Raw genomic sequence first — 16,646 nt, 5'->3', positions numbered from 1 at the left:
GTTTCCCCATCTATTTGCCATGAAGTGATAAGACCAGATGCCATGGTCTTAGTTTTCGGAATATTGAGCTTTAAGCCAACTTTTTCACTCTGCTTTTTCACTTTCATCGAGAGGCTTTTTAGTTCCTCTTCACTTTATGTCATAAGGGTGGTATCATCTGCATAGCTGAGGTTATTGATATTTTCCCCAGCAATCTTGACTCCAGCTTGTGCTTCTTCCAGCCCTGCGTTCCTCATGATGTACTCTGCATATAAGTTAAATGAGCAGGGTGACAATATACAGCCTTGACGTACTCCTTTTCCTCTTTGAAACCAGTCTGTTGTTCCATGTCCAGTTCTAACTTGCTTCCTGACCTGCATACAGGTTTCTCAAGAGGCATGTTAAATGGTATGGTATTCCCATCTGTTTCAGAATTTGCCACAGTTTATTGTAAGCCACACATTCAAAGGTTTTGGCACAGTCAGTAAAGCACAAATCGATGTTTTCTGGAACTCTCTTGCTTTTTTGACAATCCGGCAGATGTTTGCAACATGATCTCTGTTTCCTCTGCCTTTTCTAAAACCAGCTTGAACATGTGGAAGTTCACAGTTCACGTATTGCTGAAACTTGACTTGGAGAATTTTGAGCATCACTTTACTAGCATATGCTGCTGCTGCTGCTGCTGCTAAGTCACTTCAGTCGTGTCCGACTCTGTGTGACCCCATAGACGGAAGCCCACCAGGCTCCCCCGTCCCTGGGATTCTCCAGGCAAGAACACTGAAGTGGGTTGCCATTTCCTTCTCCAATGTGTGAAAGTAAAAAGTGGAAGTGAAGTCGCTCAGTCGTGTCCGACCCTTAGCGACCCCATGGACTACAGCCTACCAGGCTGCTCCATCCATGGGATTTTCTAGGCAATAGTACTGGAGTGGTTTGCCATTGCCTTCTCCGACTAGCATATGAGATGAGTGCAATTGTGCAGTAGTTTGAGCATCCCTTGGCATTGCCTTTCTTTGGGATTGGAATGAAAACTGACCTTTTCCATTCCTGTGGCCACTGCTGAGTTTTCCAAATGTCCTGGCATATTGAGTGCAGCACTTTCACAGCATCATCTTTCAGGATTTGGAATAGCTCAACTGGAATTCCATCACCTCACTAGCTTTGTTTGTAGTGATTCTTTCTAAGGTCCACTTGACTTCACATTCCAGGATGTCTGGCTCTAGGTGAGTGATCACACCATCGTGATTATCTTGGTCGTGAAGATATTTTTTGTACAGTTTTGTGTATTCTTGCCACCTCTTCTTAATATCTTCTGCTTCTGTTAGGTCCATACCATTTCTGTCCTTTATCGAGCCCATCTTTGCATGAAATGTTCCTTGGTATCTCTGATTTTTTGAAGAGATCTCTAGTCTTTCCTATTCTGTTGTTTTCCTCTATTTCTTTGCATTGATCGCTGAGGAAGGCTTTCTTATCTCTCCTTGCTATTCTTTGTAACTGTGCATTCAGATGCTTACATCTTCCCTTTTCTCCTTTGCTTTTCTCGCTGTTTGTAACGCCTCCCCAGATAGCCATTTTGCTTTTTTGCATTTCTTTTCCATGGGGATGGTCTTGATCCCTGTCTCCTGTACAATGTCACGAACCTCCGTCCATAGTTCATCAGGCACTCTATCTTGTCTCAGTTCAGTTCAGTCGCTCAGTCGTGTCCGACTCTTTAAGACCCCATGAATCACAGCAAGCCAGGCCTCTCTGTCCATCACCAACTCCCCGAGTTCGCTCAAACTCATGTCCATCAAGACGGTGATGCCATCCAGCCATCTCATTCTCTGTCATCCCCGTCTCCTCCCACCCCCAATGCCTCCCAGCATCAGACTCTTTTCCAGTGAGTCAACTCCTCGCATGAGGTGGCCAAAGTACTGGAGTTTCAGCTTTAGCATCAGTCCTTCCAATGAACACCCAGGATTGATCTCCTTTAGAATGGACTGGTTGGATCTCCTTGCAGTCCAAGGGACTCTCAAGAGTCTTCTCCAACACCACAGTTCAAAAGCATAAATTCTTCGGCGATCAGCTTTCTTCACAGTCCAACTCCTACATCCATACATGACCACTGGAAAAACCATAGCCTTGAATGGACAGAGCTTGGATGGGAAACGAATGTCTCTGCTTTTTAATATGCTATCTAGGTTGGTCATAACTTTCCTTCCAAGGAGTAAGCGTCTTTTAATTTCATGGCTGCAATCAGCATGTGCAGTGATTTTGGAGCCCCAAAAAATAAAGTCTGACACTGTTTCCACTGTTTCCCCATCTATTTCCCATGAAGTGATGGGACCAGATGTCATGATTGTCTAGAGAAGCATTAAATCCTTTCATGGTTACATCAGATCCTCATGATTAGCAACAAACCTTTTGTAAAATGAGTGCTTAATGGCATTGAACTCCCCGTTCACCAAAACCTTATACATTGACCTTCCCCTACTGCCACTTTGGAGCAGTCCCTCAGAGTTATATGAAATTCTGCCTCCCAGGCTGAAGTCCTCATTTTGCCCCAATTCAGTCCAGTCGCTTAGTCGTGTCCCACTCTTTGCAACCCATGGACCGCAGCACCCCAGGCTTTCCTGTCCATCACCAACTCGTAGAGCGTCCTCACGCTCATATCCATTGAGTTGGTGATGCCATTCAACCATCTCATCGTGCCTTCAATGTTGCCCAGTATCAGGGTCTTTTCCAGTGAATCCTTTCTTTGCATCAGGTGGCCGAAACATTGGAGTTTCAGCTTCAGCAAGAAGAAAGTGAAAAAGAACTAAAGAGCCTCCTGATGAAAGTGAAAGAGAAAACTGAAAAAGTTGGCTTAAAGCTCAACATTGAGAAACCTAAAATCATGGCATCTAGTCCCATCACTTCATGGCAAATAGATGGGGAAACAATGGAAACATTTTGCCCCAAATAAAAGTTAACTTGCAGATCTCAAGTTGGTCCTCTTTCTACTCAACACTAGAATCAGAGTGTTTTCCAGTGAGTTGGCTCATTGTTAGATGGCCAAGGTGTTGGACCTTCAGCCTCAGGATGAGTCCTTCCAATGAATATTCAGGGATGATTTCCTTTAAGATTGACTGGTTTGCTCTCCTTGAAGCCCAAGGGACTCTCAGAAGTCTCCTCCAGCACCACAATTAGAAAACATCCATTCTTTGGTGCTCAGCCTTACTTATGGTCTCACTGTTTCATCCATACATGACCAGGAGAAAACCCATAGCTTTTGGCAAAGTGATGTCTCTGCTTTTTAATATGCTGTCTAGGATTTTCATAGCTTTTCTTCCAAGGAGCAAGTGTCTTTTAATGTCATGGCTTCAGTAACCATCCACAGTGATGTCGGAGCCCCACGAAAGTAATACTGTCACTGTTTCACTTTCCCCCATCTATTTGCCATGATATGATGGGACTGGATGCCACGATCTTAGTTTTTCTGAATGTTGAGTTTTAAGCCAGCTTTTTCACTTTCTTCTTGCACCCCTATCAAGAGCTTCTTTAGTTCCTCTTTGCTTTCTTCCATTAGAGTGGTATCATCTGCATATCTGAGATTGTTGACGTTTGTCAAGGAAATCTTGACTCTACCACTAAAGAAAGTGACAGTTGGTTGCACAATCCTGTCCCACTCTTTGCAACCCCATGGACTGTAGCCCGCTAGGCTCCTCTGTCCATGGGATTCTCCTGTTGTAGCCACGCATTCCGGGAAGCAAACTCACTCAGATGGACAATGCGGATAGTGAAGTGCAGTTTATGACACCGGCAGGCCCAAGGCAGAGTCTCCTCTTAGCCAAGGACCCCGACCAGCATTTGTGAAAATCTTTTATACCCCCTGTGTACGTGTCTGAACCCACCACTCCAAATTCCTTGAGACTTACATAAACCAAGGAAGATACAATCCCAGTAACTGCATTATTCACGTGCTGTGTGCTCATTGCTCATGTGCTCAAACAGGCAAACAGTTAGCCAATAATCAATAAGCCCGAGGTTACACTCTGATAGATACAGAACAATTTATGGCCTGTCTGGAGGAAGGGGTGATTAGTGTATGTTTTCTCTTAAGCGATGAGTAATCTAGTTACGAGCTCCGAGGTTCCCCTGTCTGGACAGGGTCTTATCCGTCTGTTGTCGTTTTCATAGGCACTAAACACCGAGTTCAGAGTCCATTGGAAAGGTGACCGCGCATGATCAGCATGAACAGGCCTAAGGTGGACTCCAGGCCCTATGAATTCCTTCTTCACTCCAGGCAAGAATACTGGAATGGGTTGTCATTCCCTTCTCCAAGGGATCTTCCTGACCCAGGAATTGAACCCCGGTTCCCTGCAATGGCAACCCACTCCAGTATTCTTGCCTGGAGAATCCCATGGATGGAGGAGCCTGGTGGGCTACAGTCCACGGGGTCGCAAAGAGCGGACACGACTGAGCGACTTCACTTTCCCTTTACCTGCAGTGCAGGCAGATTCTTTACCAAGTGAGCCACTAGGAAAGCCCTACTACTAAAAAGCCTTTTGTAAATGCAAGTCTCTGAGCCCAGGTGAAACAAAGCCAGCTATTCAGAAGGTATTGGCTATTTCCTACTCCTTAACTTCCAGGGGGAGGGATGGGGGGCTGTGTGAGAGGAGTCCAGCTGCCTCATCTACCATCCCTTATAGAAAACAAGGAATTAGGATGTAAACAATCGAGGAAGCAGGATTACTTCTGGATATCTAGATGCCTGTGAAAGAAATTATTTCAATAAGCGTGGACACTTGCATCTTACCATACAGAGAAGATCACTAAATCTCTTCATGTGAGGGATCTTTTTCTTAATTATTGTAACCTTTAATAATCAGAGTGAAGAGGAACTCAAAGGCCTGTTGATGAAAGTAAAAGAGGAGAGTGAAAAGGTTGGCTTGAAGCTCAACATTCAGAAAACAAAGATCATGGCATCTGGTCCCATCAGTACTTGGGGAATAGATGGGGAAACAGTGGAAACCGTGTCAGACTTTATTTTTTTTGGGCTCCAAAATCACTGCGGATGGTGATTGCAGCCATGAAATTAAAAGACGCTTACTCCTTGGAAGGAAAGTTATGACCAACCTAGATAGCATATTAAAAAGCAGAGACATTACTTTGCCAACCAAGGTCCGTCTAGTCAAGACTATGGTTTTTCCTGTGGTCATGTATGGATGTGAGAGTTATACTGTGAAGAAAGGTGATCGCCGAAGAATTGATGCTTTTGAAATGTGGTGCTGGGGAAGACTGTTGAGAGTCCCTTGGACTGCAAGGAGATCCAACCGGTCCATTCTAGAGATCAGTCCTGGGTGTTCATTGGAAGGACTTATGCTAAAGCTGAAACTCCAATACTTTGGCCACCTCATACAACGAGTAGACTCTCTGGAAGACTCTGATGCTGGGAGCGATTCTGGGTGGGAGGAGACGGGGACGACAGAATGAGATGGCAGGATGGCATCACCGACTCGATGGACATGAGTTTGAGTGAACTCCGGGAGTTGGTGATGGACAGGGAGGCCTTTTGTGTTTTGGTTCATGGGGTCACTAAGAGTCGGACACGACTGAGCGACTGAACTGAACTGAACTTAATGATCAGATTACCTGCCCCTTGCTGCAAGCTTGTACATAGTTTGTCTCCTCCCCTGACTCCTCAGAGTCAGCTGTCTCAAGATCAACTGACATACTGTCTTCCGGGCTCAAGACCTAACATTCCCACCAAATAAAACCTAATTCTCAACTTTGAGCTCACATTTGTTTTGCAGCTGAGCGTTATATCACTTAATACTTAACACAGATCATTATTTCCTTTGTTGTTCATCAGATATGCATTTAGGGCATCATTTTCACAGGCGTTTGTCCATTCCCATACACACTTTTGTGCTTCCCAGGTGGCAATAGTACTAAAGAATCCGCTGGCCAATGCAGGAGGCCCAAAAGACATGGGTTGGGAAGATCCCCTGGAGGAGGAAATGGCACCCCACTTAAGTATTCTTGCCTGGGAATTCGCTTGGACAGAGAGGCCTGGTGGAATACAGTACAAAGGGTCACAGAGAGTCAGAGATGACTAAGCGTCTAGGCACACACATTTTTAATCCAGTGTTCTCTGCTGCCCCTGGTTTATTTTCAAAGAAAGCTGTGATGGAAATACCTTCAGGCTCCTGCAGGCAGGTGGTCACAATGCAAATCATTTTGTGAAAAGCTGTGTCCCCAGGCTACAGAGAGGAGTGAAAATTAAGTACTCAAGGCATCATGGGACTCCCCTGGTGGTGATGGTGGTAAAGATGCAGGTTCCATCCCTGGGTTGGGAATATCCCCTAGAGGAGGGCATGGCAACCCACTCCAGTATTCTTGCCTGGAGATTTCCCATGGGCAGAGATGCTAATGGGGCTACACTCCATGGATTCGCAGGGCTGGACAGGACTGAACGACTTAGCTTGCAGCAGGCAAGGTATCTTTGGGAAGAATTTGGAGAGCAAAGCCTTCCAGCAACCCAAGGCCCCAGGTGATTCCCACCAAGCAGTCACTCCCCATCTCCCCTCCCTAAAGGTCACAGGTACCAGGCCTTGGAGCGCCACACCCTTCCTAGAAGGAGCCCCTCCCCAATCAATCAGGCTGACATTCTTTGTTTCTAGAAGTTCCCGCCCTAAATCCTCCCTTCCTGAGGTCTCAGGAATGCTGAGTGTGAGGCTGCAGCTCTTGGTTCATGGATCTGGGTCTTCCTCTTAAATTGTTTCAAAAACCCTCACAGACTGGGTCAGGTAACCTGGTAGTTCTGTCCGTTATCTCTTGCGAATTGTTCTGTGGCCTGCACTCCGTAATGCAAAAGGAAAGGAGAAGAACTAGCAGGGGTGGTCTGCAAAGAGAACGCAGGAAAGTAAGCACCAAACACAGCATGTGATTAGCATATCAGGTTAGTCTTGATTATCCGCTGCAGATCAGGAACCAAGGAAGTAAAAACGGAGCTCTGAAAAAGGCAAAGAGAAACAAGAAAACTATTTTTTCTCAATCATTGGAGCACTTGCAGATTCAAGAGTTGTGTGGATGCCTTTAAAGTTATTTTCTTAACACCCAGATGTGAGTTTGTGACAAAATACCCCCAGAGGAGACGCAGAGCTGGAGGAAGAAGAGGAGGAAATGGCAGCTTCTCAGGTAAATGTCCTGTCCCAAGTCTGGGGCTGTGTCTGCTTTTCCGCCTGAAATGCCTGGACTGAAAATCTGCAAACCTTCAATTCTCTGCTTCTAATTTTTCTCCCTAGGGAGTTTGTTGCCAACTGCTTATTTTCGCCAGTTTTTCTTCTATAAGAAGACTGGCTCTTTAGACGGTTTCTTCCTGATGTCCCAGAGCCCATTATCCAATGTCTGTATCCTGGCTTTCTATAGAGCGTGATGAATTCTCACCTTGAATTAGTCAGTTTCGATGTTGAACATATTTGCTTTGTGAAAGAGCAAGACGGGGAGGCACTGGTGTGAGGGATTCGCAGTGGACGTTGTTCTGTGTTGCGATCCTCGGGCGGTAGGGGAGACGCCACGGTGAGTTTATATCTGGATGCAACTTCAGGTCTTTAGAACAGGAGCAAAAGGCAATGCCTTTGGAAATAGACTGAACTCGGTGGTCCAGAATTTTTCAGAATATGTTCAGAAATAAAAAAATGTAGTTGGGACTATCCTCTTCCTCTGTGTCGATAAGAAAGACTTACTAATTAAATGTGGTATTAGGCCACATGTCAGAGGAGGTATATATGAAGTGAAATTTGCTTAAAACTAACATTTTTAAATGATAGATTCAGATCCTGGTTTCTGTAATATTGCCAAAATACCCGTGCAGTGTTAATGCATTCTTCCATGTACTTCTAACCCCATGACTCTGATGTTCACTGGTTTAGGTACTTCTGTGAGATTCCCATGTCACGGAGCTCATGTATTTTCCTTTTGTCTTTAACAAGTGTCTTGGAAAGAAAAAGTGAGGGATGTGCCTAAACTATCACAGTTAATGGGGGAACCCCATATGCTCTTGGTTTCTCTTTGCTTTGGAAGATGACTGTGTTTAGTAGAGATGCTGGGTTTGGGAAGTGGGAGTTTTGGTCACTCGAGCACAGGTCTGATCGTTCCCAGGTACACTCCATGCTCACATCACAGAGTCTCATCACATTTTTGTATTTTTCAAAATGTTTCTAAGAATCTTCTTAGTGTTAATCTATGTTCAACTGTTTTAAAATTTGAACTATAGCTCTTTGCAAATGATACAGATTTTCAGGAAATTAAAAAATTCAGAACCAGAGCTCTATTTTACATCATTGTGTATGTCTGTATCCTAGTTTATTTAAAGAAATAAAAATAACATCATCCTCATATTTATGTACATTTTAATAAGTTAAACCATCTGTTATGTTATTGACATGACAACTTTTCTCTGTTAACTATTAATAAGTATATAGTCCCATTTTAGTGTATGTCTGTGTCTATAAACCTGTTAACATGATTTGGTTGCTTTTTTCTTTTTTTTTTCAAGATTTCCTGGAGAAGGGAATAGCTACCCACTCTAGTATTCTTGCCTGGAGAATCCTAAGGACAGAGGAGCTGTTATTTCTGTTGCACATTCCAGATTCTGTAAAAACTGTCAGAAAGATATACAGTATATACTAAATAGTTAAAATGATTCTTGGTGCCAAGTTTACTATCCTATAAGACTTGTAAAAGACTTAAAGTACAGACTTAAGTATGAATTCTTACCTACTATTCTACTTCGTTGCTGTTCAGAATGGTCATACGTGAAGCGGAATTTGCAACGTTACTAGTTCAAATAAGCTTGGTAAAAATGGGGCACATTTTCTTCACTCCAGAACTCTTGGATCAGAATCTGCTTTTTAAAAATGCTTCCTGTTTTTTGGTAGACAATATATTCTGGGTCACACGAGTACAACGCTCAAAAATAAATATGCCAGTGTTGATCTGATTACATTATAATTTCTCTTCCACATCAGAATAGGCTCTTGTGAATCATATCCTCTTTTCTTGGGGTTAAAAATACGGTAGAAAATGTTACTGTGTGATATCGGGGACTACACTCAAAATCAGTTCACGGAAATTGCTGTTTTCATTTAGGGTCACGTTAGGAAGTCTTCGCTTGGCCATGTGACAGTCAGTCAGTCAGTCATCAGTCGTGTCTGACTCTGTGACCCCAAAGTACACGGCATCTGTACTTTGTATTTCAGGGACGGTTGATGTTCCAGGACGTGACCATAGACTTCACCCAAGAGGAGTGGGAGTGCCTGGACCTCGGTCAGCGGGAATTGTACAGGGACGTGGTGTTAGAGAACTACTGGAACCTGGCCTCCTTAGGTGAGGACAACTGCCTTCCAGAATCCCTTATCCACCACTGGGTTTGGTTCCTGCACTTCTAGAATGTCTCCTGGAGTTTTCTGCTTGCCACAATAGCTTCAGATCCCTGCTTTCTAGCAGGAAATGGGTATCTGTGCGTTTAGAGAGAAAGCCTTCGTGGTGATTCTGTGTGATTCTAACCTTTTCCTTCCTTGATGTCATCTGCCTCCTTCACTCTAGCGTGACTGTGATTCTATCAGTTCCATGGTATTAAATGGTGACACCTTCCTCTGAAAATCACATTTACACTACTTACTTTTGCCTTGCAGTACTTGACCAGAATCTCGGGACCGGATTTTTATGTGTTTGTTAGTGTTGTAAGGGTGCTTTCAATCAAGTGTTTGGGGAAATCATTCTCTAGGCTGTATTAACATTCACCGTGTGTTCTCTTCTCACCCAAATACATATTGGATTGGAAAGTGATGAATCTCTGGCAAAACAAATATTCCTTTCTCTGATGAACAGGTCTTGTGGTCTCTAAGCCAGACCTGGTCGCCTTTTTGGAGCAAATGAAGAATCCCTGGGATGTAAGGAGAATGGACACAACAGCCACATACCCAGGTAGGTGTGAATGGATGGAGCCGATGACTCAGTGAGAGGGCCAAGGAGCAGTGAGGAAGTCATCCTTTGTCATGTGGCTTGGGAAGATGTGCTTCAGTGGAAATGATTTTGGAGAACTCTGGGTTAATTTCTTTTGCTGTTATAGACGGACATTGCCTGGCTTATTCTGCCTCTCAATCATTCATGAATTCAGCTCCATGACTACTTTTCTCATTCACAGTGAGAATTCAAATTCTCTTCTTGGCTGTGATAACTTGCATGAGTTGGCTGCTGTTTCATTTCTTGGGGGCCCTAGGAAAACTGTGCCCATTGATGAGTAAATATAGGACCTTCTTTTTCAAGTTTGTTTCTACCTCTAGACGGAAGTGTGTGAGTGGAGTTGCAGACAAACTGCCAAAACTCTAGGAATAATGGGGACAGAATTTATTTTTCTGATTTATAATTTCTAAAACACTGGAAGCTACAAATATGACCTCATAAATTTTAAACTCAAGTCATTTCTGTATATAAAGCAAAACCTCCATAAAATGAGAAAATGCAAATCTCAGGGTTACTTCAGTGTCTCACTTTTCTTTATGTGAACTCATTTTAAATATCTGAAGTGTATTTGCTGCAATTCCTCAATGGTAAAATACTTCTAATGTATTCAATTAACTCAAAGATTTTTAAAATAAATTGGCATAATAGCTTAGAACATTTCCACCATATTTCTAATGGTTGTTTCAAACTATTAACATTTTAGATCATATAAAGAAGTCCTTTTAAGTCCTTTAAATCCTTGTTGGACTGTAGCTGTTTTACAATGTTGTACTCTCGTACAGAAAAGAGAATACAGTGTATGTATAAATAGCCACTCTTTTTCAGATTTCCTTCCATTTAGGTCTCCACAGGGCACTGAGTAGAGTTCTGTGTGTTCCCAACATCTTTTTAAAAATCTCACTTCTTATTTAATGCTTAAGACTTTATTAATTTATCTTGTTTATTATCAGCTTCCCCAGACTTTATTAATTTATCTCATTTGTTATCAGTTTCCGATGGCCCTCAGTTTCTAATTAGTTGCATGTCAATATCATTTATGATTTTTAGATACAAACATCTAACAGAATGTGTTCCAATAAAAACGCACGGGGTAAGAAGTGGATTAAAGAATTTGAAGGCACCTAGTATTTCTGAAAATGTTTGGTGTCTCCATTTAAGATGACTTAGGGCAAAAGGTAATCATTAGACTGCGTGTCTCAGCTTCCGTTAGTGGTGCTTGTAGCTCATTATTTTGCCCCTTCCGTGCACCATACTCTTTGTCCTCTCGTTTTATTACATTCTCTGTGTTTGTGGTCTCTGCCCTGAAGGCTTCAGGATCCAAGTTCCTCTTGTTTCTTGTGCCTGCCCCTTAGGGGGTCAGTTTGGTCCTGAGCTTTGTGCCCTTATCCCCTTGCTGGGCACCTGATTGCTGCGACCCGAGCCTGCCCTGATATTGACAGGAGCTTCCCCTTGGCTCTGTGACTGGCACCGTCTTGTCTATGGTGGGATCTGCTCCCTGGTTGGTGGAGTAGAAGCCCCTAGATCTGTTTCTTCGCTGTGATTCTGATCTGTGGTCGAGGCAGGTGTGATTGGAGCACACCCACTGGGAGAGGAGCCACTGAGGATTGCTCCTCTGGGGATGTTCACCTCGGGGTGTGCTCTGTGTGTCCCCTTCATGCCTTGTGCGAGCTCTCGTGTCACCCCGTGCTGGCACTGCCCTTGACCCCCCCTCAATCATGGGTATGACAGCACATGGCGCTGGGGTCTCTCAGATGTTTTCACCAGGTCACCAGCGTAGATTCTCTGAATTCGGCCAGGTGCTGTGGTGCTGTGGGGGCAGCTCAGACTCCGGCCTGGACACACCCCCTTGTGTACGAGCCCACAAAGTCTACAGCTGTTAAAGCTACACCTGCTGTGACTGGGGGAGCCCTCCTTGTCCTTCAGATGCTCTGTAGGGGCTGAGTTGACAAAGCTGGTTGTGGGTGTAAAAGCATGGTTAGAGCAGCTGCGAGGAGAGACTTCAGCTTTTCTTCCTTAACGCTGGAGCTAGCTGTGCTTTTAGCTCCATCTGTGCATGTGGCCCACCCACAGGAGTCTGCTGATGGTGGAGGAGGTGCATGGGGGGAGGCCGTGCCTGGGGCTCAATAGAGCCCACCCTATTCCCTAGTGCCAGGGAGGAGGGGCCAGCACAGGGGGAGAGAGGCTGCAATGGGCTTCTTCTTTGGGCATCACTCACCAATGGCGCTCTGCGCTATGGAGGTTCAGGCTTCCTCCACATGCATTCCCATGTGTAGAGCTCCTCCCTCACTCCCGTCCCCTCAGGATGTCTCCTCAGAGCCCACAGCAGTCCTCTGCCTGGGTCTGCTCTCCAGACCCCACATTCCAGCACCCAGCCCTTGTCTGCAGGGGTGGACACCCTCTCAGGCTGGGCGGGCAGGGCTGGGGTCAGTACCCTGTGTGCAGGTCTCACTCTGTGCTGCTGCCACAGGCTGGCTGCCATGTTCTCTTCCCACAGAGAATGAGGCTCCACTTCTACCCCACCTGAGCTCCCATCCCGCCCCAGTGACGGGCTTCCCTGGAGGCGGAGGCCTCTTCCGTCTTCAGATGTCCCCAGGGTTGCAGGTCCCATCCCACTTCCTCTCCTCTTCCTTCTTCTTCCTTCTTCGGTCTGCCTGGCTCAGCAAGAGTCTTTTTTTTGTGCTTTTAGGTGTTGTAGGTCCTCTGCTAGTGTTCACAGGGGGCTCCGTGAGAACTATTCCATTTGCAGATGTATTCTTGATGCATTTGTGCAGAGTGTTGAACTCCAAGTCTGCCTAATCCTCGTGCATCTTGATCTTTGTGTCTCTATTTTCTTTACAGTTTTAAGGATATTCACTGAGAACAGTAGATGAGAAAACTTTTATTTGGTATCTTTCAGCTGTGTCTTCTCACAATAGCCATGGTTTGATGTCAAAGAATCCAAGGTTAGAAAATTTAATCCAAGAAGCAAACCTAGGACTATATGAAAGAGCTCACCTCGGAAAGGAACATTTAACCAAAGGCTGGAGATATACAAGGGTATGTGAAAGACTGAGAGGATGTTTCTATGGACATAAAGGAATTGAGACCGTTTCACATAATGTGGACATGACTGCCAAAAGACATGAGCGATGTGAGTCAAATTGGGGAAAACAGCCATTTCAGTCATCAACATCTGCGGAGAAGTGTATCTTTGTAAGCGATGACTTACATCATGTTTTGAAACATACACGTTCTCTGAGGGGAGATGTGGAAAATCTGGAAGGTCATCCAGTCTCTACTCCAAATGCTCATTCAAACCACTCTGAACATAGACGTCAATTACACATACATTCAACCACGTCTGAAAAGGAGAAGTTTAAAAATGATGGGGAAAACTCACAATATAATCAATATGAGGGATCTGTGAGCAAGGGGTCATTATTCTTCCACCAAAAGACAGTTTCTCTCCATTCCAAAACGTGTAATGTTGATAATAATGGAAGAGACTTAATTCAGCCATCATTGTTTGATGCATTTCGTGAGAAGGATAATATGAAACAACTTTTCAGGTGTAATAACACGAGTCAGGCCTTAAGTAGGAGCTCCAACCCCAATAGTTACCAGAGTATTTATGATGGAGCAAGAAACTCTTCATGCAATGAAACTGGATGTAACATTGAACAAGACTCTGATCTTATGAAACATCAGGCACCTCAATCTTCAGATAAGAATTCTAAAAGTAATAAATGTAGGAATATCTTTTATCGAACATCAGGTCGTCCACTAAATAAGAGTACACATGCTGGAGAGAAGACTTACAATTGTAGAGAATATGTTTCTAATCAGTCTTCAGAACTTATTCAACAGCAGAGTATTCAGAATCCACAGAAAAACTACAAGTATAAGAAATGTGAGAAAGTCTTTCCTAATGCACTCAATCTACATAGACATAGGAAAATTCATACAGGATGGAAAACTTTCAAATGTGCAGAATGTGGCAAAATGTTTAATCAGAGTTCAAAACTTAGTCAACATCGGCGAATCCATATTGGTAAGAAGCCTTATAAATGTAATGAATGTGGCAAAGACTTTATCCAGCGCTGTGGCTTTACTGAACATCAGTTAATTCATGCTGGAGAGAAACCTTATAAATGTAAAGAATGTGGAAAAGCTTTCAGGCAATATATAACTCTTACTAAACACCAGCGAATTCATACTGGTGAGAAGCCTTTTAAATGTAAGGATTGTGGAAAAGCCTTTAGCCAGAGCATAGATCTTACTTACCATCTGAGAATTCATACTGGACAGCTTTATAAATGTAAAGATTGTGGGAAAGACTTTAGCGGGCTCTCAAGTCTTATATCCCATCAGACAGTTCACTCTGGAGAGAAACCTTATAAATGTAAAGACTGTGGAAAAACTTTCAGTCACAATGCAACTCTTACTAAACACAAGCAAATTCATACTGGAGAGAAGCCTTATAAATGTAAAGAATGCGGAAAAGCCTTTAATCAGAAGTCATATCTTAGTCAACACCAGCGAACTCATACCGGAGAGAAGTCTTATAAATGTAAAGATTGTGGCAAAGACTTTAGCCGGCTCTCAAATCTTACTTGCCATCAGAGAATTCACACTGGAGAGAAGCCTTATAAATGTAAAGAATGTGGAAAAGCTTTCCGACACAATGGAACTCTTACTAAACACAAGCAAATTCATACTGGAGAGAAGCCTTATAAATGTAAAGAATGCGGAAAAGCCTTTAATCAGAAGTCATATCTTACTCAACACCAGCGAATTCATACCGGAGAGAAGCCTTATAAATGTAAAGATTGTGGCAAAGGCTTTAGCCAGCTCTCAAGTCTTATATACCATCAGAGAGTTCATACTGGAGAGAAGCCTTATAAATGTAAAGATTGTGGCAAAGACTTTAGCCGGCTCTCAGACCTTGTATACCATCGGAGAGTTCATACTGGAGAGAAGGCTTTTAAATGTAAAGATTGTGGCAAAGACTTTATCCAGCGCTCAGGTCTTACTTGCCATCAGAGAATTCACACTGGAGAGAAACCTTATAAATGTAAAGAATGTGGAAAAGCTTTTAGTGTCTATGCAACTCTTAGTAAACACAAGCAAATTCATACTGGAGAGAAGCCTTATAAATGTAAAGAATGCAGAAAAGCGTTTAGTCAGAAGTCACATCTTACTCAACACCAGCGAATTCATACTGGAGAGAAGCCTTATAAATGTAAAGATTGTGGCAAAGACTTTATCCAGCGCGCAGCTCTTACTTGCCATCAGAGAATTCACACTGGAGAGAGACCTTATAAATGTAAAGAATGTGGAAAAGCTTTCAGTCACTATTCAACTGTTACTCAACACCAGCGAATTCATACTGGAGAGAAGCCTTATAAATGTAAGGATTGTGGTAAAGCTTTTAGCCAGAGCATCGGTCTTACTTACCATCTGAGAATTCATACTGGAGAGGTTTATAAATGTAAAGATTGTGGCAAAGTCTTTAGCCAGCGCTCAGGTCTTACTGACCATCAGAGAGTCCATACAGGAGAGAAGCCTTTTAAATGTAAGGATTGTGGCAAAGCCTTTAGCCAGCGCTCAGGTCTTACTAACCATCAGAGAGTCCATACAGGGGAGAAGCCTTTTAAATGTAAAGATTGTGACAAAGACTTTAGCCGGCTCTCCGGTCTTACATACCACCAAAGAATTCACACTGGAGAGAAACCTTGTAAATGTAAAGAATGTGGAAAAGCTTTCAGTCGATATACAACTCTTAATAAACACCAGCGAATTCATACTGGAGAGAAGCCTTATAAATGTAAGGATTGTGGCAAAGCCTTTAACCAGAACATAGGTCTTACTTACCATCTGAGAATTCATACTGGAGAGAAGCCTTATAAATGTAAAGATTGTGGCAAAGACTTTAGCCGTCTCTCAGATCTTGTATACCATCAGAGAGTTCATACTGGAGAGAAGCCTTTTCAATGTAAAGATTGTGGCAAAGACTTTATCCAGCGGACAGATCTTACTTGCCATCAGAGAATTCACACTGGAGAGAAACCTTATAAATGTAAAGAATGTGGAAAAGCTTTCAGTCAGTATGCAACTCTTACTAAACACAAGCAAATTCATACTGGAGAGAAACCTTATAAATGTAAAGAATGCGGAAAAGCCTTTAATCAGAAGTCACATCTTACTCCACACCAGCGAATTCATACTGGAGAGAAGCCTTATAAATGTAAAGACTGAGGCAAAGACTTTAGCCATCCCTCAGGTCTTATATACCATCAGAGAGTTCATACTGGAGAGAAGCCTTTTCAATGTTAAGATTGTGGCGAAGACTTTAGCCAGCTCACAGGTCTTACTTGCCATCAGAGAATTCACACTGGAGAGAAACCTTAGCAATGTAAAGAATGTGGAAAGCTTTCAGTCACTCAGGAACTTTTACTAAACACAAGCAAATTCATACTGTAGAGAAGCCTTGTAGATGTAAGGATTGTGACAAAGACTTTACTCAGCACATTGGTCTTACTTACCATCTGTTGGGGTCCTTTGTGGACTGGGGACCTGCTGGTCCAGAGACGACGATAAGAGTGAAAGAGAAAGAGCCTGATACTCCCTAGTTTATGCAGGAAACCAGTTAAGTCCTTGGCACAGGACTTGCGTCTCCCACGAAGGCATCAGGCGCCCTC

The 16,646-nt window shown here is 43.4% G+C and overlaps 1 protein-coding gene across 1 annotated transcript in view; it reads left to right on the top strand.

The window, feature by feature from the left end:
* Positions 1-16,350, top strand: part of LOC148774284 (uncharacterized) — a 69,688-nt gene extending 53,338 nt beyond the window's left edge. The window contains exons 6-9 of the mRNA XM_088830478.1: positions 7,061-7,137; positions 9,201-9,327; positions 9,832-9,927; positions 12,863-16,350. Of these exons, the coding sequence (XP_088686604.1) occupies positions 7,123-7,137; positions 9,201-9,327; positions 9,832-9,927; positions 12,863-16,203 (3,579 nt within the window). The 5' untranslated portion in view covers positions 7,061-7,122 and the 3' untranslated portion in view covers positions 16,204-16,350. The remainder of the gene's footprint in view (positions 1-7,060; positions 7,138-9,200; positions 9,328-9,831; positions 9,928-12,862) is intronic.
* The last annotated feature ends 296 nt before the right edge of the window (positions 16,351-16,646 follow it).

Source organism: Moschus berezovskii, chromosome 22 (assembly GCF_049115385.1).
Source record: "Moschus berezovskii isolate FMDL1 chromosome 22, NW_MosBer_1.0, whole genome shotgun sequence".
Classification (NCBI taxonomy): domain Eukaryota; kingdom Metazoa; phylum Chordata; class Mammalia; order Artiodactyla; family Moschidae; genus Moschus; species Moschus berezovskii.
The sequence above is the reverse complement of the archived record's forward strand: the minus strand, read 5'-3'. Positions and strand labels throughout refer to the sequence as shown.